Here is a 23,624-nt window from a genome sequence, read left to right as displayed (position 1 = left end):
TTATCTTTGGCTGGCTGGAGCTGAGAAACAGCTTTATTGTTTTAGTACTACAAGTCATAGAATTTCTAATATTTGCTATTCCCTGTCAATTGTGCTGGCAAAGCAGCAGCATTTTCTGAGCTCATCTTTTCTTGCAATATCTTTTCAAATTAATGTGATAACCACCAACTAATCCTAGTGACAGTCTTCTTCAAAGTCTCTTTACTCAAAGCCAATAGGGTATTAATAAATTTTCTGAACTGCAAATTATAACAGTTAGCAATGTAAATTACTCACAAGTAACTATAGGAAACATTTTATTAAATATTTTGCTGCTGCATTAATGAGGAACATCAGTTTTCCAGCCTTCTAAGGCAGTTCCTTTGCTTCTTGCTGCTCTACTTGAGATCCAAACCACATGTTTTAGTTCTGTTATGGTCACATCCACCTCTGATACTAATCCCTCTGTCAGTCAGCCATTGCTGCAATAATGTCACATGACAACCCTAAAATATCAGTGGCATATAACAGAAAATATTATTAGTTTTCTCAGTGAAGCAAACAAATATCATCTTGGGGAAGTGTGCAATGATTCAAAGTCAAAGAGGTGACTACAGGGTAGATCACTGAGTCTGTATACCTTGCACCTAACGAAGGTTATACATAGGAAAATATAGATTAACCAGGAAGGGCTACAATCTCAAATTAACCATGAAACCTCTGTGCTTTAACACCACAAAGGATTTACCTCTCACTAATGTGAAATCTGGTATCTTCTCTAAAGAGGCAGAGAAGAAATACAGATAGGCTAGTAACTCTTTGAGTCCCTTGGGCCAAAAGTAAAGCATGGTTTTGATTTTTGATCCCATTTCCCAGAACATGGTCACAGAGCTCAATAGCGCCATAAACAAGGCAGGGAAACATACAGAAACATGGCTAACTGGTGAGCTTACAATGTCTCTATGAGAGAGAAAGGGTGAGAGGACTGGTAATTCAGGAAGGGATCATACTGGCAAATTGGGACCAGACAGGTGAAACCTTATCATTACCTTCCTGAACTAATGTTACAATGGAGGGCCACCTCACTCAACTGAGGAAGTGGAAAGGGAGGGGAGAAAAGAGGCTTAATGAAAAACCATTTCTGCAATGGAAGGACACATGTTTGATTATTGGGCATGGTAATGATAATGGAGGTGGAGAGAAAGTAACTGGACTGGAAGGGCAGGGGTGGTGTATTCCAATGCTATGGGCTACCCGCCACACTAATATCTCAGTTTGCTCTGAAATAAGTGCAGTCAAGAGCTCCTCATTATACATGCTTTGAACAGCCCTTGTGGGAAGCAAATGCCTGGCTCCTGCCTGCACAGTTGGAGGGTGAGTGCTTATGAGTGTGCTGCTGCTGTACCTATTCTGGATGCTCAGGAAGACCAGCTTCTGGAGAGCAGGCCCCATGTTCCATATCCTGTGCTTAAACCTCACCCCATATGTACAATCTAATTTAATATTAAACATTCCATAAATAGTTAATAAAAACTTACAATTGGCTAAGTGATACTCATTTTATTCTCATTTGGCTGTTCTTGTCATATATTTTTTGGTAACTTCCTTATGCATTAAATATGGAATATTGGGGTTCAGAGCTAGAGCTAGAAGTAGTGCTTTGCTTTTTACTTTATTTTTTAATCAGAGACACCAAGTAGTAAATTGAATGTGTATTCTGCAGACGTGGAAGACCCTGAACAAACTGAGATGAGCCCTACTCCCCGACGTCCTCTCCTGTGCTGGTTTGGAAATTTAAAATGCTTAAGTTTAATTTTTGCCTGTATTGCTCATTCCCCAAGTGACCTTGGGACATGACCCTTTGTCTCATTTTCCCCATCAGTGGAATATGGATAATCATATTAATCTACCTCACCAGGCGATGTGAGGACTAATTAAAAATGAGATTAAATTCAACCGAAGTCTTTCTAATGTGAGAAATATGAAACTTGGTGGTGCATGTCTGAAATGCATTAGATTTCTGGAAATGGTCTCTGCCTTTGGAACCACATGTGACCCCGATGGCACTGTAGCTAAGGAGGGGGTGCCTGCAGCCTGGCCAGGTTGGCCCTCTCTCCCCTATCCTGGTTTCATGCCCCATGTGCCCAGCCTGAGGGCCAGACCTATACAGAGCAGCCCGGGAACTGAGGAGGAGAGTTGCCCTGCCTGTGCTCCTCGGGCCCCCTCCTCATGCCTCTCTTTTCAGATGGGAGCTTTGAAAATTGTGGGTTGATGAATCAGCAAAATAGATCAATCGATAAATTCATGTATTCTGCTCATTCTCACTTCACCTGGGCAGAAAATGCCCCATTCATTAGAGTTGGGTTTTCCACTTCTGTTTACCAGATCTCTACCTCCACTAGGTCATTTTGGGGTGCTATGTATGTTCTCATTTTTCCCTCAAATACTTGTCTGCTCAGTGTGGTTCATAAAGTACCAAGCTTCTCACATTTGAAGTTTCATTTTGCCTTGATATTTTTTTATTTAGTTACATATATATATATATACACATTAGTCATTGGCTCCTAGTATATCACCTGCTTTCCTCGGGAGGAGGAGAAGGTGCAGTCAGCTGGTGGGGATGGGTAAGCTGATCCTGGGGTGGGGAGTTCAGCACAGGTAGGGACGATGGATGAGAAGGAGAAACCAGGGAAAGAGATCAGCTGTGGCTCAGCATTGCTGCTGCCCCTCAATTACCAACAGCAAAACCCGGGGCTTATGCTGTGTGCTTCAGGAAGGTTTGCAGAGATTCTCTGCTTGCCCTGCAGCCGCGTTACATGTGATCATTCTATCCCATAACTGGGCAAGGTAAGTGGTAAGATTCGCTGGGTTACAGAGCATAGTTAAAAGAGGAAGAATGACTAGGTTATCTGATAGCTCTGCTTTCACAAGCAAGGAACCACTGATATCCAGAGGTTCCAGGCTGTTGCTCATGGGGGCGAGGTGAAGTAGCTGCGGTTACATGGTATAGTTAATAACATTACTGAGTGCTTACTGTATGCAAGGTGCACATGGTGAGGAATTATTACTTTTATAACCAATCTTGTCACACTGAAGAGGAAACTAAGTGGCCAATAAGGTACTTGACTTCCCAAGTTCCCGAGCTAGCAACCACAGGGCCAGTTAGTGAACCCAGGTAGCCTGATTCTCCAATCTGTGTTTTTAAACTGGTAGGAAATCTAAAACCAGAGAAACAAATACATGACCTATACACTAGAAATGAAAGTCTTTTAAAAAAACCTAAGAGAGGAACATGGGGGGCTGACCACCTATTAGGACACCTCCCTAGTAAGATTTAAGCCAGAGGGAGAAGGGAAAGAGGTGTTCCAGTGAACCCTGCTTAGTGAGGGTCAGAGACTCAGGAGCCAGATGTGTTGGTCAGCAGATGAGAGCATAAGGTACACAGACAAGCAAGAGGAAAGGGAACGCGAGTGAGACACTTGCGCAGAGAATAGGTTCCATGTGGGTGAGAGCGAGTCTGGATGGATCAACAAATCAGTGAGAACAGAACAGGCAGGCTGACAACCCGAGTGCATGACATCCTGGGGATGAGAACCACAATAATCAGCCACACAAATTGAATTGTCCATAGATACCAGATCTGAAAACTAGACGGAGGCTAAAAGAAACAAGACAATTGGCAAGAAAATACTGTAGAATAAACATGATACCCCCCTCTTGTCATTCCTTAACTCAAGTGGGCCTGGTTGTTGCTGGGGGTGATAAAATAGTTGTGTCTAAGTTGTGGAGAAAGCTTGGAAATCAGGCAGGACAGAAATGTGCTGAGACCCTCTATGTTTATGTGGGAAAAGAAAATGTATGCAGCCTCTCACTGTGAGCTACGACACACTTGCTCCCTGATTTTGATCTGCATCCTGTAACTTAGGCCTTGGATGGTGGTAGAGATTCTTTCTAGCTTTACAATGAGCAAATTTTTTGAGAAAACCATATCATGATTTAAATAGTCAAAATGTCATTAACCTTCATGTCTACCCATCTTCTCCCCAAATATAACCACTCACCCAGTACCATCAACCTTCCTCCCTAATGCCATTTCTGTTTGCCCTTTCTATTCTGTCACAGATGGCCAATTCTGTTCTCAGTTTATGTTGCTTGAAATCAACTTCTTCCTGCTCTGGGGCCCTCTAGCTCTCTGTTGAACCTTCCCTACATTGTCCCTGGAGTCAACCTTTGAAGCATAACTTTGTCATGTTCTTTTGTTCAAAAAAATAAACAATCACCTTCAGTTGTTCCTTGTTGTCTTTAGGATATGGACCAAATTCTCCTGGATAGAGATTTTGACTCAGTTCCAAACTTGGATTGCTAACACTCAAAGCAGAAAACCACAGATATATCTTTTCTTTTCCCATCTCAACTCTTGGCTGGTATCTGGCCTTCCTGGGGGGATTATTCTCCCCACTTCTCTGCCCAAATCCTATTCATCCTTCAAAGATTAGGCTTAATCCTGAGCACTCCATAAAGCTCTTCCAAAAAGCGCCTTCTCCTTCCCTTTCGGCATTTCTGTAGCTCTCAGCGTTGGTGCCATCAGTGACTCTGGGAATTTTCCCTCCATTTGCCTAGAACCACAGGAGAGACCCTTCTCCACTGTCTCACATGTCAGAGTTCGGTCCTACTCAGTGCTTGTCCCACAGAAGCCTCTTTAATGTATAGACTGCATCATGCATGGAATCTATGGTCCCTTGTGCATGAGACGCGCTAAGTATGTATGGGGCAGGAATCCCAGAATCTAGCCAGGAGCCTGGGCCTGGCTGTTACGAGCTGTTTGCCATTTCGTGTCTGATGTGATACGCTTACACATTTGTGTGACACCGAGTTTTCCTGAGACAGAGGGTGGCTGCCTCCTGCCAGTGGTGTCAGTGAGCTTGCCCAGGCGAGCAGGACTGAGAGGCAAAGTGGAGAATGTCACTTACAAAGCTGGAGGCAGCATGGGCAGGTCAGGCCTGGGCCTCAGAGAGCGGCTCCACCTCCTGTCTTCAGACTCATTCCTTTACAGCTCCAGTTTTTGGGCATTCCCTCTAGAACATAGCCAGATAATGGAACCTACCCCAATAGGCCATTACGGGGATTCAGTGAGATCATGTGCACAGGCCTGACTGTGCACATAGGAAATAAAAGGATAGTGCTTTGCTTCTACATGATGGTTTATATTTTATAAAAAGTTTTACCTGCAGGTTTGCTCCCTGTACCTGAAACTTCCTGAGAAATTGTGTGTGTGTGTGTATGGGTGAGTGTGTATAAAAAATGTTTGTTGTATGTAATATAATTATGTATTAGTAATTGCTACTCCTATATATGTCTCACATGTATGAGAGGAAACATCAATGTGTGTCATATTTGTACTATGCATGTGTACGGGCATATATTCATACATTAATGTAAGCACATATGTATACCCACATGCACTGTATATATGTGAAAGGGAGTGGGGAAGAGAGACAAGTGTCCTGAGCTACATCTCATGAACACAGATGAAGCCCAAGAGCGGAGGGCGCAGGTCCACCTGGTGAACACTTCCGAGAGAGTGGGCTGTGGCCACGGCCGGGAAGGCCTTCGCCAGCTGCTCCGGTTCTGAAACTTCTCTGGCCCTGGGAGTCTCGGCTTTCTCCTCAGGGTTTCCCCAGGGTATCTGGCTCCTGAGAAGGGGACAGAGGGAGAAAGAGGGAGAGGTGGAAGGAGGGAGAGGATGAGAGAGATTGAGAAAGAAAAAAATACTCAGCAAGCGGCAGAAAGGCCAAGAAAAGTAGTAAACCAAACAGTGAATACCGTGTTTCCTCCCACCGTCTGTGTCCCTGGGCACCTTCCACCGCGGATCTGGAAGCTCAGGAGCCAAGAAATGCCGAGCTGCCCGGCAGGTGTGCGAGTGTGGTGTGGGTGGAGAGCACACGGGTTGGGGCCGTGGTGGGACCTCCGGTGGCCAGCTCGGTCCTGCCTCAACCTGCCATAAACTGAAGGCAGGCCAAAAAGCCAGCAGACAGAGCAGAGGGAAGTACAAGCTGCAGGTGCCTGCAGGACCCAGAGTCCCCAGAGGCTCCATCCTTGCCAGGGTCCACCTGCCTTCCCTGCACTTGTCCCAGCTACAGGTTTTCTCTCATCCCAGCCTCCCCTTTTCCTTCCAGAACCCTGTGAATTCTTGAGCAGAGCAGGTACCACTAAATGTTCCACACAAGACAACTGGTGCAGGGCCCAGAGAGGAGTGGCCAAGGCGTGGCTGTCTAGGAGGTGCAGGCACAGGAGGTCCTGCTCCAATCAGCTTGGTGCCTACGGTGGCCTGAGATTCTGCTCTGTCTCGTTGGTCTGGATCTTTAAATTTGGTGTCTGTTAAAAGCCTACGTGAGCCTATTTCTGGAAGGTCAGCTAAGCTATTTTCAGGTGATACTTTAAGGTCAGTAATTGCTAGAACAAATACTTGCGGCAGTTAGAGAACAAGATTGGGGAAAGGTGACCTAATCTTGGGGGAAAGGCAAGAAGAGTGGGAAAAGTTCTCACTTCTTAGTTTACAGAGTCAATTCTGAGGTGGCTCCACCAGATGCGCTCCAAGTGTTCATTAGACACTGACTGGTTTGGGAGCTGTGATGGCGCACAGCTTCCTGCTGAGGGAAGCAGGGAAACAGAAAGCAGGACAACAAAGAAGCGCTCTTTCCTTCGGTCCCTGCAGAGTTGGAACCTCCTGCGTTCCAGGTTTCTGTCTCTGACCTGGAGACCCAGTAGGCTGGCTCCAGTTAGCTGGAGAGGAGTCAGAAATGTTCCCAAGCAGACAATTGCTAAGCTTTTGCTCTTTTAAAGAAGAAAGCCAGGTGTGCTGAGCAAGACTGTATCAGGCCACCTTGCAGCCACCTATGCCCACCATTCAGGCTGTGAAAGCAGGACAAGGAAGTTCTGAGAACAAAGAGGCCCACCCACCCACACTGGAGACATCAGCAAGGGGAGATAGAGTGTCCTTGCTCATTCCTGAGGGAGTCCAGGCTCAGACTCTACTGCACCATGAACGCCATTCTCTGGGGTCCCAGAGGTCAGCTGCCTGCTGTTGCTGGACAGCATTTTGAGAAGTGTGGTTCTGTGGTTCCAGAAGGAGGGAGATGAGGCTACCATGAAGTTAGATTTTGACAGCAAAGGACAGAGACCCTGTGTCCTTTGTAGAATTTGGATTGAGTGTACCAGTGACCTGATGGAAGGGAAGGGAAGGTTTTGTTGGTGGCTTTGTTTGTTTTAAGACGTGGAGTTGGGGTTCGATGCAGAAGGCCACATAGTGACTCAGAGTGAAGGAATAAACAGGGTGGCTGGAATCCAGCCCAGGGAGCACCCACAGCCTGCAAAGGTTTCTATGCTGTCTTGGTGGCAAGAGGGGAGAGGGGCAGGGCAAGAGGTCCTGAGCACCTAACCTCACTGAGGCCTCTGGGCCATCAGAAGGCCAGGACACCTGCCCTAGTCCGGGTGGCTGATGCGGTGGCTCTCGACAGAGGGGCAGGTGGCACTTGCCATGGCTTATGCAGGACCCAGTGGAGGTGTATGCCTTTCTCCTTGAGAAGCCAGGTTCTGACTGAGCCAATGTTTCCTGGCACAGATGTACGCAGACCTCACCTGAAAATTCCCTTGCCCATCCTCGCTTTTTGCAACTGTACCTCTGTCCCCCCTCCACTCCTCCCATGCCTTGGGGTAGGCACAATTCACTCGGGTTGGGCCATGTTGGGCCTAGAGGACAGGTAGGTGGGCCACAGATTGGTGTCCTGAGACTTAAGGTGGACAGTCTGTGACTCTGCAGCTTCATTTGCAGCTAAATAAAAGGGGCTGTGAGGAAGTTCATTTTGACTGGAAAATCAGTCCCCAGGATTCTCTCACCTTCCTGTTTTTCTGTGGCACATGTCATAGAAGAAGTACCTGTAATGGTTTGGGGTTTTTCAGAGGCTAATATGTGCAGGTCACCACTCTGGTTTTGAGGAGTGCCCTAGTTTCTGGAAGCTAGAAAGGCCCATGTCTGTTCTCACATGCCTCAGGCCCACTTCCCTCATCCCTTTCCCACTCAGATGTACATTTGTGGTGAGGGAATGGGCAGGAGGCTCTCAGGGATGAGCGCACTGATGGTTTTGACTCTAAGGTGTTAGAAGTTTGAAGTTTTTCTGACCAGAGTCTATGCAGAGAACTTTCCCACCAACCTGGGATGGCTAGCATGATGGCAGACTCCTGCCACCTTCAAGAAGCCATGAGGTACTGGGCTTACTGTGGGGCAGGCACGGACATTCACTCCTTCATAGGTTCACAACAATCCTGTGAGGGGTGTTATTCATTTTCTCACGAGGATGCTGCTTGGATCTACGTAACTTGCCCAGATTCTGGTAGTAGATAAGGAGCGGGGCTGGGCTCTGCAATGGTCCAACTAGCACACCTCCAGGTCTTGATGTTTTCCTGGGCAGAAGCTGTTAAGCTCTGGGCACCTTGAAGGAGATGGGAACATTGCAGGTAAAGGAAGTCACTCCATCTCGTTTTTCTTAGCTTTTCTTTTTCCAACTCAATTCATCTCACCTGTTTTTCCAGTGACTATCATTTGCACCCTTCAGGAATTTGCTCTGGTCCTAGTGTCAGACCCAGGAGAGCTGATCACAATCAGGCTTTGCCTTCGGCCCCTGAAAGATACACTTTTGCCATCTTTGTGGGTTGGGCATACAGCACAAGTGGAGGTTGGAGGCCTCTTAAAGAAGCTGCACAACTGCATATGGGTCAGAAACCCTCTGCAGACCCCAAGACCAGACCTCACGTCTGCACCCTCCCCTGTCCAACAAGTGCGTGTGTCCTCATTTTCCTTCTTTCAACTACTTTTGCTTATAGCTGTTTGCACAATTGACCTTTGGCCTTCAAGGAGATATTCTGCAGTTTCACCTGTCAGCTTGTAACCCAGAAGTCCTTGGCATCTTAGCAACTAATGACTTAGCCAAGGCCTGGATTTGAGTCATGAAGACTTCGGGGCTGATGAGCAGATTTCCTAGCTCCCAAGTGAGCCAGCCAACCTGTGCAGCATTAGCATGACTGTGGCATTCGCTATCAGTCCTTGCAGAGTCTCCATATGAAATATCAGCCAAGTTACTTATAATTCCCTGCCTTGCAAGGGCCAAAACCTAGTCCTCTGTTCTTTGATTATGGATTTGCAAACGTTCCCAGGCTAGCCCTGGTTTGCTGCCTTCTTTCTGCTCGAGTTTTTCATCTCTTTCTGATTTGGGTCCCTCAGGAGTTTCCCTTCCTTTCTTAAGATCCCAGCTGTAGAACCGAGGGCATGTTGTTAAATTTTATTCAGCATTTTTAGATGGTTGATAGAGGGAGAACTTTCAGATGGTGTATTCCTATTTCTTTCTACTTCCATAAATGGATACATACAATACTCTGTACCTAGTAGAAATATACAAATCTGCATATATATACATTATTTATAGATATATGTATACAAATCTTTCTCAGCTCCAGTGTGCACGATGTCTATGTTTATAAGAAGAAAGAGGAGCTAGGATGTAGCTGTATATCTGTATTCCATTCCCAGAAACACACACAAAAAGTAAATATAATAAGAAGAAAAGTGCCAGATGCCCTTAAAAGTAGACCTGAGTCTAAATTATGTAATTCTTATAGAGTAGCATGCCTAGCAGATTTTCTAACAGTAGAGGAATAATGGAAAGGAAGGGGTCTGGACATAAAGAGTACTCCTGCTTCATGATGAAGTTAACTTCCCCCTTCAAATAGGGCAATCCTATTAATTTATCTGTTGAAAAAAATACTACATCAGGCACTGAACTAGAGGCCTTTGATAGTGTATTTGGATAGTATAGCTTGAGCTTTTGATTGATAGTATATTTGGACTATGAAGTTCGGTAATGCACCTACATGAACTAAACTATAGAAACTGGAGGCAGGAAAAACTTTGGATCCAGGAAGATGGATGAGATATTCCAGAGGAAGTTGTAGCTAAGGAAATATTCCTGCCCAATCTACTCCAAGGTATCTATTTTAATCATACGTTTTCCAAGATGGCAGCAAACCCAAAGATATGACTTCACGGGACACTCCCATCCCATGGGGTGAGCCCTGGAAAAGTGCAAGAGCGCCATCCCTTCCTTCCCTCAAAGGACTGCAGTGAGCAGCCAGCACCTGCTTTGAGCACTCTGAGGCCCAGAAGTAATGCTCTGGGTTGCAAGCAGCTCTTGATGTGCATGGAGCCCAATGTTGCTTCTTCCTGGAGACATGGGTCTCTAGAGAACGATGGGTCTACCAAGTCCCATGCCTCAGAGAAACTAGAATGCCAGGGAGCTTATTTGGGATAAAACTAGACCCACAACTGAGGAAAAGAGAAATGAGGCTGTGAGCCCCAGGGGAATTGAGATTATGATTTTTCTTTGTCTCTGTGTTGGATTGCTAGATTCATTTTGCACAAATGCCCCATGTATGTGTTATTCATCACAACCAAAATACCTGACAAGGGGCTGGGGTTTTGGCTCAGCAGTAGAGCACTTGCCTAGCATGGGTGAGGCCCTGGGTTTCATCCTCAGCACCACATAAAATATAAGTAGATAGATAAGTAAAATAAAGGTAATTTTTTTAAAGCCTGACAAGAACAATTTAGAGGGGAAAATGATTATTTTGAGCTCATGATTTCAGAGATTTGGTCCATAGTCATCTGACTTCATCACTCTGGGCCTGAGGTGAGGGAAGCATCATGGTGGAAGGGTGGGGTAGAAGAAAGCTCCTCGGCTCATGGTGGCTTGGAATAAGAAATGGAGCTAGGATCCAGGGAGGAATATAAACCCCAAAAGTATTCTTCCTCTAGTGACCACTTCAGTCACACCCCACCTGCCTACAGTTGTTACCAGGTAGTCAATCCATATGATTAATCCATCAAATGGATTAATCCACTGATAAGGTTAAAACCCTCACAATGCAATCATTTTGCCTCCTGCATTAACACAGGAGGTTTTGGAGAGTACCTCATATCAACTTGTAATGATTTCTAAATCCCCTTTGTAGAGACACCAAAGGAATTTAAGTTGCCCTTTGTTCCCAACAAATTAAATGCATAGTGAAATCATCAGATAGTGTTCATGTGGCATCACAGAGAGAACACCAGACCAGGAATGAAGGAATTGGCTCTGTTCCCAGGTTTGCCACTAATTATCCTTAAACACAAGACAGTTCACTTTTTTAAGACTCCATTTCATCATTTATAAAATGAAGGTTTTATACAAATAGTCTTCAAGGCTCATCTATTCTTAGAATTTCATTTATCTATGTCCCTTTGGAGTGCAGGGAGGACAACTCTCTTTGACATAATGATTTCATTTCATTTGGATATATACCCAGTAGTGGGATTGCTAGATTGTATGATAGTTCTATTTCTATTTAAAATTTTTTAATTAGTATACTGTAGTTATTCATAATAGTGGGGTCCATTTGACATAATCATACATGCATGGAATATAATTGCATCCTCTTTCCCCTCCCCTCCTCCCTCCCCCTTTTCCACTTCCTCTACTACTACTGGCCTTCCACTTCTTATTTAGTGCTTTATAGATATACATAAAGTTGGAATTGACTGTTGTACATTCATTGCATAAGTTTGTCAGTTTCATTCTGCAATTTGTTCCTTTCCTGTTCCCCTCCTCCCCCTCAGTCCCTTTCTCTACTCCACTGATCTCCCCTGGGTCTTCATGGGATCTGCTCCCCCCCCCCCTTATTTTGCTCTAGCTTCCACATATGAGTGAAAACACTTGACCCTCAACTTTCCATGTCTGGCTTATTTAAATTAGCATGATGCTCTCCATCCATCTGCCAGAAAATGCCATCATTTCATTCCTCCTTATGACTGAGTAAAACTCCATTGTGTATATCACCACATTTTCTTTATCAGGTCATCTGTTGATGGGCACCTGGGCTGGTTTCATAACCTGGCTGTTGTGAGTTGTGCTGCTGTGGTCATTGATGGGCCTGTGTCCCTGTGGCATGCTGAGGAGCCTCCATGCTATTTTTCACAATGCTTGTACTATTTATATTCCTACCAAAAGTAAGCAAGGATTCCCTTTGCTCCATATCACTGCAAGCACTTGTGATTTTCTGTCTTATTGAGAAGCAAGTAGTGTCCCTGAAGGCCCTCCAAGGTCTCCCAAGTTTTGCCTGAGATCCTAAGAGAGGTGCTGTAATAGGACTCCCCCTTTTATATTCTTTGCTGTCTTTGGGTAGGAAGCCCAGGCAGGACAGACACAGTAGGCGGAGACATGGTGTCTGTTTTGTGCTATTACAGCAAAATACTTGAGCCAAGGAAATTTAAAATGAGCAGAAATTTACTGGCTCACTTTTCTAGTAGCTGAGAAATCCAAAGTCAAGGGGCCAGCATCTTGTGAGGCTTACTCATGGCAGAGGTGGAAGGATAACAGAAGGTAGGGTAGGGCAAGGGAGAGGGCAAATGTATCCTTTCATGAGGAGCTCTTTCCTTTGATAAAAGCATTAATCCCTTCATGTTTTAGTTAGCTTTATTTCACTGTGACCAAAAGAACTGACAGGAACAAAGTAGAGGAGGAAAAGTTAATTTGGGCTCATGGTTCCAGAGGTTTCAGTCCATAGATGGTCAACTCCTAGCTCTGGGCCCGGGTAAGGCAGCACATCCTGGTGGAAGGGCGTGGTGGAGGAAAGCAGCTCACAACGTGGCATCAGGACGTAGATGGAGCTCTGTTGTCCAGAGACAAAATAAAGGCCCACCTGCCTTGACCTGCCTCCTCCAATCAGGCTACCTGCCTACAATTTTCACCCAGTTAATCCACATCAGTGGATTTTCCCACCAATCAGGACACAACTTTAATACTTTAGTCATTTCACCTCAGAACCTTCTCGCATTATCTCACATAAGCTTTGGGAGACACCTCATTTCTAAACCACAACACTTCATGAAGACAGAATCTTCATGCCCAATTACCTCTTAAAACTCCTCACTTCTTCATATTGTTGCAATGGCAATTACATCAACACAAGTTTGGGAGCATAGATATTCAACCCACATGGGATGAGAAGGAGAATGACAATCAGACAGAATGTCACTGAAGTACTGAAGAAAAAGGGAAGAAGTGCACAGATTCATCTACTGTACCTAGAGCTTCATCCTGCTGCAAGGGCTCCTCCAGGTGCCGTGCCACAGCTACTTTGGAAAAGGGCTTCTTTGGGGCCTGCTGTAGCCTAGTGAATGTGAAGAAACGGATGTGGGTCTGATTTGTTACTCTCAAAATTGGGAAGTTGGATAGCAAAACTGGTGTTTGGCATCAGGTGAAGATATGCTTAACCTCTCCTTGTCTGAAACACTCTCTGACTCACAGAACAGGATTCTCCCCTCCACACCTTACCTACAGGGAGACAGTTCCTTTTGGCTGAGATCCCAACCTGTAGGTGAGCAGAGCAGAAGGTCTGAAGAGCAGGTGGCCTTCCTAAAACCTCAGTGTAGTCTCCAGTGCTATTACAATATGTGGAAGAAAAATGCCCTTAATCTGATTCGAGTAAGGGCGGCTTTATTAGCCAATCAAAGTTTGAGGAGCTTCCCTGAGGGTGGGCTCTGGGATGGGCAGCCTGGGACTCCCCCGCCCCTCTATTTTCATCCTCTCCTCCCTCTTAGACCACCTCCTCTTCAGAATCTCCCAGCCCTAGGCAGAACCAACCTCTGACAGCAGACTCTCCCACCCCCCAAGACCCCAATTAAGTTTTCTCCACTTCTTGATGCTAGCTCTGAGCTACCACACTTAGCTAAAATTTCTTACAGTGGGTTTCCTCAAGGGGCAGAAGCATGTTTTAATTATCTCCGTGTCCCCATATTAGTACCTCACCCATGTAGGCACAGAGTAAAGAACACAGAGAGATTAAATGAATAGCTACAACCACAGGCATCACAGAGGACACCATCTCTGCCCTCACCTTATGGCAAAGAAGCTTTAAAATAGGAACTGCCACTGGGCCAAAGGGGCTGCCCTTGCCCTGCTATAAGGATGCTCTGCTGTGGGAATAGCATTAATACATAAAGACAAAATTATGTGCACATTTGGGAAGTTTCCAAAGTTGTACAGGTAGTGTGGACGGAGAGCCTTTCCTGCAAACGCGCCGTGATTCACACACAGCCATCCATTTGGCCACCTTGACGTCCTGGAACACAGCTAACTCTGGAGGCTGGCATGACAGGCCTTCCTGTGACAATTGAGACAGGTCTCCTGAAGCTCATGCCCCACAAGAAGGGCAGCCCAGGCTATCTCTCAGATTTAGATATTTAAATGAGTTATAATTCTAAGGGCTTGAATGTTTGCCTCAAAGATAAATCAGACCTGAAGAGTGTGTGTGTGTGTGTGTGTGTGTGTGTGTGTGTTAAGGAGGCACATTTAGGAAAGAGGAGAGCTTTCCCGTGCAGTGAAAATAACAGTCTTTGTGTTGATGCCTATGTGTACTCTCAGTGGTTAAAAGGCAGATAAACAGGTATTTCCTAAACATTTTTTTTCCTTTATCAAGATAATTGAAATAAAAATGGAAAAGGGGCCCATAAAGAATAAGTTTCAGGTATTTGAAAAATGCACTTGGTGTTATGGGAAAAAGTAAGCATATGTTTGTGTGGCGAAACTCAGCCACGTACACAGTGTGCCTAGAGAGCAAGCCCAGGACCCTCCCTCGGGATGTTTCCTGGGAGCAGTGGTGGCCCAGATCCAACACCTTGCAGTCACTGAGGTTGGAATCTCCTACTCTACATCCAGTCTTCAGAGGCTTTCAAACTTTGGATCAATTAGTCATTTTCCCTCCTAGTTTTCCATTGTAACTTTGTACTCAAGCTGTCAAGAGTCCCAGGCACATGTTGCCATGGGAGACTCTGTTTGTTGAGGGTGGAGTGGTTGATTTTGGCAGGTTGGGGAGGAGCAATTAATTCTAATAGGTATAGAGTACATTAAATACATGGGTCTTTTCAACCTTTTCTCTGAATTTCTGCTCCTTTTCATAAATTTTCTTCTCTTCCCAAATGATCATTTAAAAGTTGAAAAGAAGGAGCTTCTAGAAATCATTTGGGATCATCACAGTAGAAGTCTAATGGGACATAGAAAAGCTCACATTGACCATGACTGCCCTTTTCAAAATACCTTCCCTAGTGTTCTTGCGATAAGAAGCCCTCTGTGGTGAGGCCTCTGCAAATCAAGATTTCCAGGCATTCCTTACTCAACCCATTCAAAGTGAAGGTTGTTTTTATGAAAAGGAAGACATCTTTAGACTCACCTTTAATTCTCCATTTGAAGAACATACTTACATGTGTATAAGAAAAGTGTTTTGGATGTTCTTTAAATTTTTATAGAAAAATACATGGAAAAGAAAAAAAGGAACAGATGAAGTTTTTGTCAATGTGTCAGTCCAGGTAGGAGGAAAAGAAACAGATGTAGTGTTAGATGAGAAAAATATTCTCTAAACACTTGAAAAAGGCCTAGGAAACTCTGGGGAATCTCAGCAGATATCTGGTCCTCCCAGGAGGATCCAAGAGCATCCACAGAATGTGCCAATTGTATTTTAACTCTGACTATTTGGCTGCAAGTTTGGACCCAAGTCCTGAATGTACATTTAGTCCAAGTTCTCCAGAACTGTAGGGACAGGCTCCAGTGTTAAAGACAAACGCCCATCTCGAAATCTTTGTCTTGCATCCCAGAGCGCCCTGTGTTGAAAACAGAATTCATTCTCACTTCCTGCTCTCCGCTGACATTGCCATACAGATGTGCCACAGCTGTTGTGCTCCACACACGCGCAGCAGCTTCGCAGAGGTTGGCAACCCGGTCTGCATCTGGAATGGGCTGTGCAAATGAGCTCAGGGCCCCACCGAATACATCAAAACGTTGAAGTAATCGCTGGGACGAGTCTGTTCTGACATAGCTCAATTGCTGAAAATTATTTAATGATCATTTCTGAGTTCAGTGATCTATCTCATCAAAGCCCAGTGAAATAGGGAATAATCCTTCTATTTGACATTTAGGGAGGCCACGGGGAGAGAAAGTGATTTGAACATGGAAACTGGGAGGTGACCTTAGAATCCCAGAGTTTTGTGACCCAAACAGTTTGTGTGCGAGATGTGCGCTGAGGCTTTACAGTTGGGCGTGAGCTCAGGACAGTGAGCAGCTGCTGCACCTGAGAAGGTGGGCTGCCTGCCTGCCACCCAGGGTGCTGTGGGCCGTGCTCCCCTCAGAGGTGGTTCCCTGGAGAGGCAGTTGTGGGCTGCTGAGCTATTTGTAACTGCTCGTTGCTGTTCTTATCACACATTCCCTTCGGGGGTGAAACACTCCATTAACTCTGGTTTCTTCTGGGCCCCTTTCCCATTTTGGTTCCTGTTAACTGGCAGCAGTAACAGGAGTGAGTGAAACAGTTTCACTTTCTCTGCTCTAACCCTGGGCCAAGCTGCTGGGCATCAGGTGGCTGCGTGTGTGGGAACATTCCTGTGCTAGCCCTGGTGTCCTCAACCCTAGGACCACTGCACTCCGGACAGACATCATTGCAGTCTTTAGAACACCCAAGGACTGCTAGAGTCTCTAAGCACCAGTCCTGAGTACACCAGGTGACAGGCCAGGGATTGTGGTTCTCAAGGTGGGAGGAGCTGCAGAAAGCCAAGCTATGTGCCAAGCGCTGCCTGAGCCCAGCTGCTAGCTGTGTGACCAGACGATTCCTATCATCTCTATGCACCCCTGGTTTCTCACTGACAAAGTGGGACTTTTAAAGCGAATCCTGTCTAATACACAGACCTTTTCTGAGGTCAACAAAGCTAAAATGTGTGAACCTTTTTGTAACCTACATATTATAAAGACCTAGTATTTATAAGAAGGCAAAAAAGTTGATCAAGGAATTTAATGAGTATCCTAGACTTTACAGTAGGCCAGGAGCAGGTTCTGCAAGAGAAATCTGACAATTTCTTAGGCCCGATGGTCTTATCTCAAGGTTTTTCCACCTCTTGAGGATGTGTCCTGCTCCTGAGGTGCTCATCCATAGTCTCTCTGGAGCTCCATGGGGGGCTGGGGTCGGGGAGTGGGAAAGAGGGCCAGAGATAGCAAAACTGCACTGGACTCTGACCTCAGCCTCCTTACAGCCTTTTCAAGCAGATGGTTGGTGTGACACGATCAACAACCGGGCCTACTGCCACTATGATGGAGGAGACTGCTGCTCTTCTACACTCTCCTCCAAGAAGGTACGTGAGGGTGCCTGGGGACAGCATGGGGACAGTGGAAGGAAGGCAGGTTCTCTGGCCAGCTCTGCTTCACAGTGCAGCAGACTTGATTTTTAATCCCCAAGAGAATGATAATGACATTAGAAGTTATAAACATTGGAATGTCTAAAGTGACAAGATTGAGGGTAACAGTCTTTAGTATAGGGTCTTAGAAAACACCAGTCCTTTAAATTGTCAATCATAAATGCAATGGCTTTTTCTAATGAAATTCTCATATCTGCTCATCATTGTCCGGGAAATTCTTCTGTAGGCAGGGAAAACAATGGTTTCTAGCCCTTAAGGATACTAGGTTACCAGTGAAGTGCTTCCCCTCTATCATTCATCTTCATAATTAAATTAATAGTCAGATGGCGTCATATAGCGGTATTGCAGGCACATGTTCATCAGCTGCTGAGCACCACCTGGAGTGCTCTCTGAACCAGACCACAGTCGTAATCCCCTTCTTGATACCTCTGATTGCTGTTATGCTTGGCTCTGTTAAATTTATAGACAGGCTCAAGTGAAGTCCATAAAATTAAATAGGCTGAAATTTTATAATAAAATAGGTGAAAATCCAAGTGCTCTGAAGATATTTGAAGCTAGTTGGCGAGCTTGATGAATCAGAAAAATGCAGCCATTATTTCCTTCCTCCCTCCTACCTGTCTCCACAATAAAGCCACGCCTACCAAGGTCACCTATAAGTGGATCTGAATACTTTCTCTTTCTTTGCTAATATATTTTGCTGAATCACTGTGTGCTGGGCACTATTTTCACCATTTAAATGAACTAACTTATTCAGTACAAAGCATGTAGGGGCTCATCATATCACTATTCAATTTGGCCCTCATTTGCTCTAAAAATCAATAAATCCTGAACTAACTAAGAGAAACAGATCAAGAGCTTGGGCCACAGGTCAGAAATCAGGCCAGCTGGTTCTGTTCCATCTTGTGAAAATAACTGGGGACAGAGACCATCTTTCTTATACAGGAAGCTTGGATTCTGGAGGAAGAAGGCAGGCAGCTCTCCCCCTCTCACTCTGCAAACCTACGACTTATCTTTAATGGATGTCAGTGCCTGTCACTCACAAGAACTGGAGTGTAGAGGAACACCCCCTCTGTTGACTACTACAACACACTTTACTTCATTTGTGCAAATATGCTGGGATACTTCCCCAAACAACCCCACCCATTCTCTAATCCACTTGCCCAATCCTGAGCCCATCTCTCCAGTGTACTTGGACCAGTCTTGTATATTATATGTCTATTCAGTTTTATCTCATTTGATTGCCAGTGGCCAGAGGGTAAAATATCTAACTTTTTTAAATTAATTTTTATTTGTTTTAATTAGTTATACATGACAGTAGAATGCATTTATGCATTTTGATCTTTTACACCATGTTTCCAAAATGTCCAGTTCTCTTTGATGCTGGTTATAGACACTCAAATAGGGCGCTCATCTGCTGGTATCAGTGAAAGCAGGAAGAAGACAACTTTTGCTTGACCACTCCTGGCACAAAGAAGGGAGAATTACACGAAAGGAAGCAATACCACCACAAAGAGTGAGTGGGTGGCACCATGCCAAAGCATATCCTGGGCTCAGGAGAGCAAGACTTCATGTGTTCAGAAATGTCAAAGATGATCCTAGTGTCCCAAGACCACTGAAGAGTGGAGCCAGAGAGACAATCTCCAGAGCTGGCTTTCCACATAGTCCTTCCACTGTCCTGAGTTAAAGCAGGTAGCCCTGCCTTCCATAGGAGGGAATGAGCTAATATCAATCCCTCCAACACACAGGAATATTGTGACGATGTTAACAGCAACAAAAACAATAGTGTAAGACATACGAGGTATCGTTAGAAGTAGTCACTTTAGGTGTCTGGCCACGATGAGCATCTCACACCCATCAGTTCACTTAAACCACACACTCTGTTTATGTTGTCCTTCTCACTCTCTGTATGGAGAAAGCAAAGTGAAGAAGGACGATCTTGTCTGAAATGACATGGTGTGTGAGAACTGAGGGTTCATTCCAGCTCTGTGATACTGAATTGTGATCCTACTTCCTCCAGGACCGAGTGAGAACCGTGGAAGCCAGTGGAAACATGTGGCACCTGGCACGCACACCCATTATTTCAACTTCTCTTTCCTTCCCCTAGGTCATTCCATTTGCTGCTGACTGTGACCAGGATGAGTGCACCTGCCGAGACCCCAAGGCAGAAGAAAATCAGTAACTGTAGGACCTGGGACTGAGCCTGTCCCTCCTCTGCCCTGGAGGCAGGCAGAGTGAGAGGCCTCCACAGGAGGAAACACAGGGCAGGTGAAGGAGAAAGGTCACCAAGTGGAGGAAGGAGAGCGTGTGGACCATCTGTTAAGAAACACGAGAGGATATTTATAGGTGTCAACTAACATATCAACTAGTCCAAGTAGGGAAGAATTATAGGCAAAAGTTTCTTTAAATTGGCAGTTGATTAAAAGAGGAAGGAGAAATCAGATAGATAAACAAGGACCCTCCTCCCCATCAATATTCTAGTCCACCCACCTTAGCTCCTGCCCGACTCCCCACTCTGCACCCCACTGACTGCTCAGCCCCACCAAACGTGTAATCCATTATCAGAATGCTAGAAGGAAAGTTGCCAGGGACACTCTGTCAATGCCCATTTCAAATGGATTGTCACCTTTCAGGGCTTGTCTGCTCTAAACTGGCCTTTCCCTTCCTTTTGTGTAGTCTCTCTTAAATAATGAGGTTAGTTAATAATTCTTTATAAGTATTTAAACATAATTATATAAATATATTATATATTATATTTTTTGCTGTTTACTAAGCTGAAAATTACCCATTGTTCCACACATGCTGCTGTGAAGTTCATGTCCAAAATGAATGCTGAGGCTTTGAGGACAGACACACAAGTTCTTCTGCCATATTTCTATGTGTAGGGATTGGCAGGTTAAATGGGAAGTGGAGGAGAGGGAGATCAGATAGGATTCTGTATGCTAGCATGCCAGCTAATCATCTTTTTATGCCCTGGGAGCTGGGCCCACTTAAAGGGGATGGGAGTTGGAATGATAGCACTAAACGGCATGGGAAGTTGGGCGTGATACCCACTGGGGGTGGGTCCAGGGGAACAAGGCAGTGGTTCTTAAGCATCTATCAAAAAAGAATGTAGTGTTTCCTCCCCAATTCTCAGAACTGTCAACTGGGTTTTCTGCACTTTCATATGTGCCTATTCCAATGTGGCCATCTACCAGCTGGTCAGCAAGTTTGTGTTCAGGCTCATCCTCTGAGCACCAGGATCACAGAAACTCACACGCTTTGTACTTGGCCTCTTTGTTAGAATTCCCCAAGCCTGTTCATCATGCACACCCACATCACTAGCTGTTGATCTTGCAGGGGAAAACGTTTTAAAAATGACCCAGGAGAAGGATGGGAAGAGATGGAAGAGCAGGTGGGGATGAAGGAGCCAAAGGAGGCCATGGAGAGGTGAGGGGTCAGGTTAAATCAGGGCCAAGAGTGACAGGATGGAACAAGTCAAGGAAATTTGGTCCTTGTTCCAAGACTCCAAAGTTCACAGTGGATCCTTTGAGCATTGCGGGGTCTGCAGTGAATTTTATTCAAGTGGGTGCATAAAACCTGTGACCAGAGATTTCAATTGGGCAAGCCATGGAAACAACATGGAGCAAGGCTGACACTCTGTGGGAGAAAGAAGAATTTCAACTATTTAGGATCCATTTTGTTGTCTTTCTCCTTTCCTGGTGGATAGATGGATAGCACATGGAGTGATTGCATTGGCCCTGCCTTTCTTTGCATCCTGGACTCTTTTATTTTTGCACATGGCCTATGGTAGTTATTTTTTTTTTTTAATAGTTTCTGGGTTAGGCCTTGGGGAAAGAGAGGAAGGAGCCAATTTCTACTCAATGCTCAGTCTTACCTTAGGAAGGGCCTTGAGCCTGTTTCCTTCAAAGTTTCCTCTCCAGGGAAAACCAGGAACAGGCAAACCTTAGAGTTCAGCCATGGCCTCTACACCATTGTTTTCTGTTCTGATTAAGTCTTCTACTCCTCCCATCAACACTGAAGCAACGGCTTTTCAAAAAACAAGAAAAGGAAAACATGATCCACTACTATCAAAATCTTATCCATGCTCAGCACAAGAAATAATATCAGGAATGGAAAAAATGAGGATAGAGCAGTCCACACACATCGGTCTGTGTTGTGTGGAACAAAGGCTGCAGGCCTTGGGAAGTGGTGGGCAGAGTTTTCCCACCCGAAAACCCCTTGTCCCCAGTATTCTAGCCACTAGGGTAACTGTAGCCTAAATACCATTCACTGCCTAGGTCACCCTTGGTGCCCCAAGGAAGACAAGAAATAGTCCTGATAGGTTTTAATATGGAAAGGACAATGGAAAAGTTTAGGTTCTCCATTTAAACACACAGACACACAAACACTTTGCAAAATTGTTTTCTTGGGGAAAATATCCAAATTTCTCGACACATGTCAAGCTCTGTTGTGGGCAATCCTTCTTGCTATTGAGGCAGAGTCCTCGTTATCTTGGGCGTTACCCAGCCCAGGGAGACCTGACCTCCAATAAGAAACAAGGAGCCTGTGAATCGGGCCAGCAGGCGCTGGGATTCATCTCTCCATAAGACTAATGGTGAGAAGGTTTCTGTCCTATACTTCATTTTAAAGTACTTTGCTCTCTATTGGTAACATCTGCAATTTACTCACCACCGCCCTGGGAAATAGAGGACAATTCCCAGTGTGAGCAGGCTGAGGCTGAGGCTGCCCAGCCATAGTCAGCTGTGGGCATTCAGAGGTGGCAGGTTCTCCCAGTCCTTCTCACTGGCCAAGTGTTGTGAGCACCTTAGGTCATCGAGAGTCAAAGGACTGGTATCATGGTGATAGATCCCAGGGACAACTCACACTTGCTCTATGTGTTGGTCTTTCTGCTGCTCTTACCCACCCATGAGGTCATTGAAGGCCTTTCCCAGGGACTCTTCTGTTTCTTGGTTCCAAAATCACTCTCTGTCTCTTCTTTTTCCTAACAGTAAGGGGCACTAGTGCCCAGGTTGCCTAGGGCTGGTTGACTCCAATGACTAGCATGGCAGCCTCCAATCAGAGAGAGACAGAGGAGAGGTCAGAGTGGGGAGAATGGACAGAGCCCAACAGGAAAGGACATCAGGAGCCCTTCTCGATGCCCCCTCCCATCCCTCCACTGTACAGCATTGGACTTGACACTTCTATTCTGTGTGATCACTATTGAGTGTATCAGTCAGCACCCAAGGGGACAGTTTGATTGAAAACATAGTGAAAGGAGCTGATCTACTGTATTGTAACGTAAAACAGCTACAGCCAGTTATTTTGTAAGATTATAAGACGTTCATTAAAAAATCAGCACACAAAATGTAAAGTGTGTTTGGTGTTTTTCTCTTTGTTTGAATCATTCCATCACTTCTGAATCACTTTCCATTGTCCCCTGCCAGGTCTGGGCATCAGTCATTGGTTATGAGTGGATGGATGGTTCCTTTCAGTCATTTAAAAACTATTTTTTTAAGTAAATAGGTTGTGTAAGGAAAATGAACATGAAAATTCACAAGAGGTGATATATACAAAAGTCGAGTACTTAGTGATGATGTCAAATGCCTCAGGAGTTGTGAAAAAATGTGCAAAAATTGTTTACAGTTCAGAGGAAATAATCCTTGCCCCTAGATGCCAAAGGTAGGAGGCATTTGGAGGCTGATATGTGAAGGACACATATAATTTGATAGGCAGAAATTGGGGGTGAAGAATAGAGTTGAAGATGTGAGAGGGTTGTGCATTATTGGATATCTCTGGAAGGTAGAACCAACAAGTTCACATGTACCCTGTATTTGGTAAACACAACCTGTTTAATTCCTATGACAGTTCTGAACATCACAAAGTCTCACTTCACAGATGAGAACAGCAAGCCCCGGCCTAGAGGAGAAAGTTCTCCTGGGTCACATGACTAAGTCAATCTAGCCTGGTCTGTGGAACTCCAAGATACATGAAGAGAAAGAGAACTGGTGATAAGTAAGATGGGAGAGTTGAAAAGTGTGTTGGTGGTGGTCATCACTGACAGAAAAGGGAAGCCCACAGGTGCAGGCCTGCAGACCAAGAGCATGGGCTCGCTTGGTTATAAACTTGGTCTGAACACCAGGTAGATAATTGTTGGAAATGTTATATAAAGCAGTGTTCAGCTCTCTGGAGGAGGCTTCTGTAGCTGGGTCAGCATGGCTCTAAGCTCCCTGGCCATGCCAGGCCCCATCTAGCTTCTTGAAAGGCCCGGGGGGGCGGGGGGGGGGCAGCAACACACCTATCAGCCATTTGGAAAAACCTAGAGACAAGATTGTTGAAAATATGAGCT

General features: G+C 45.2%; 1 protein-coding gene across 1 annotated transcript in view; it reads left to right on the top strand.

The window, feature by feature from the left end:
• Nucleotides 1-22,649, top strand: part of Pappa2 (pappalysin 2) — a 256,472-nt gene extending 233,823 nt beyond the window's left edge. The window contains exons 22-23 of the mRNA XM_015492059.2: nt 17,138-17,236; nt 19,404-22,649. Of these exons, the coding sequence (XP_015347545.1) occupies nt 17,138-17,236; nt 19,404-19,478 (174 nt within the window). The 3' untranslated portion in view covers nt 19,479-22,649. The remainder of the gene's footprint in view (nt 1-17,137; nt 17,237-19,403) is intronic.
• Nucleotides 22,650-23,624: the final 975 nt, after the last annotated feature.

The sequence above is a fragment of the Marmota marmota genome, unplaced genomic scaffold (assembly GCF_001458135.2).
Source record: "Marmota marmota marmota unplaced genomic scaffold, marMar, whole genome shotgun sequence".
In the NCBI taxonomy this organism is placed as follows: domain Eukaryota; kingdom Metazoa; phylum Chordata; class Mammalia; order Rodentia; family Sciuridae; genus Marmota; species Marmota marmota.
This window is presented reverse-complemented; position numbering and strand designations above follow the sequence as displayed.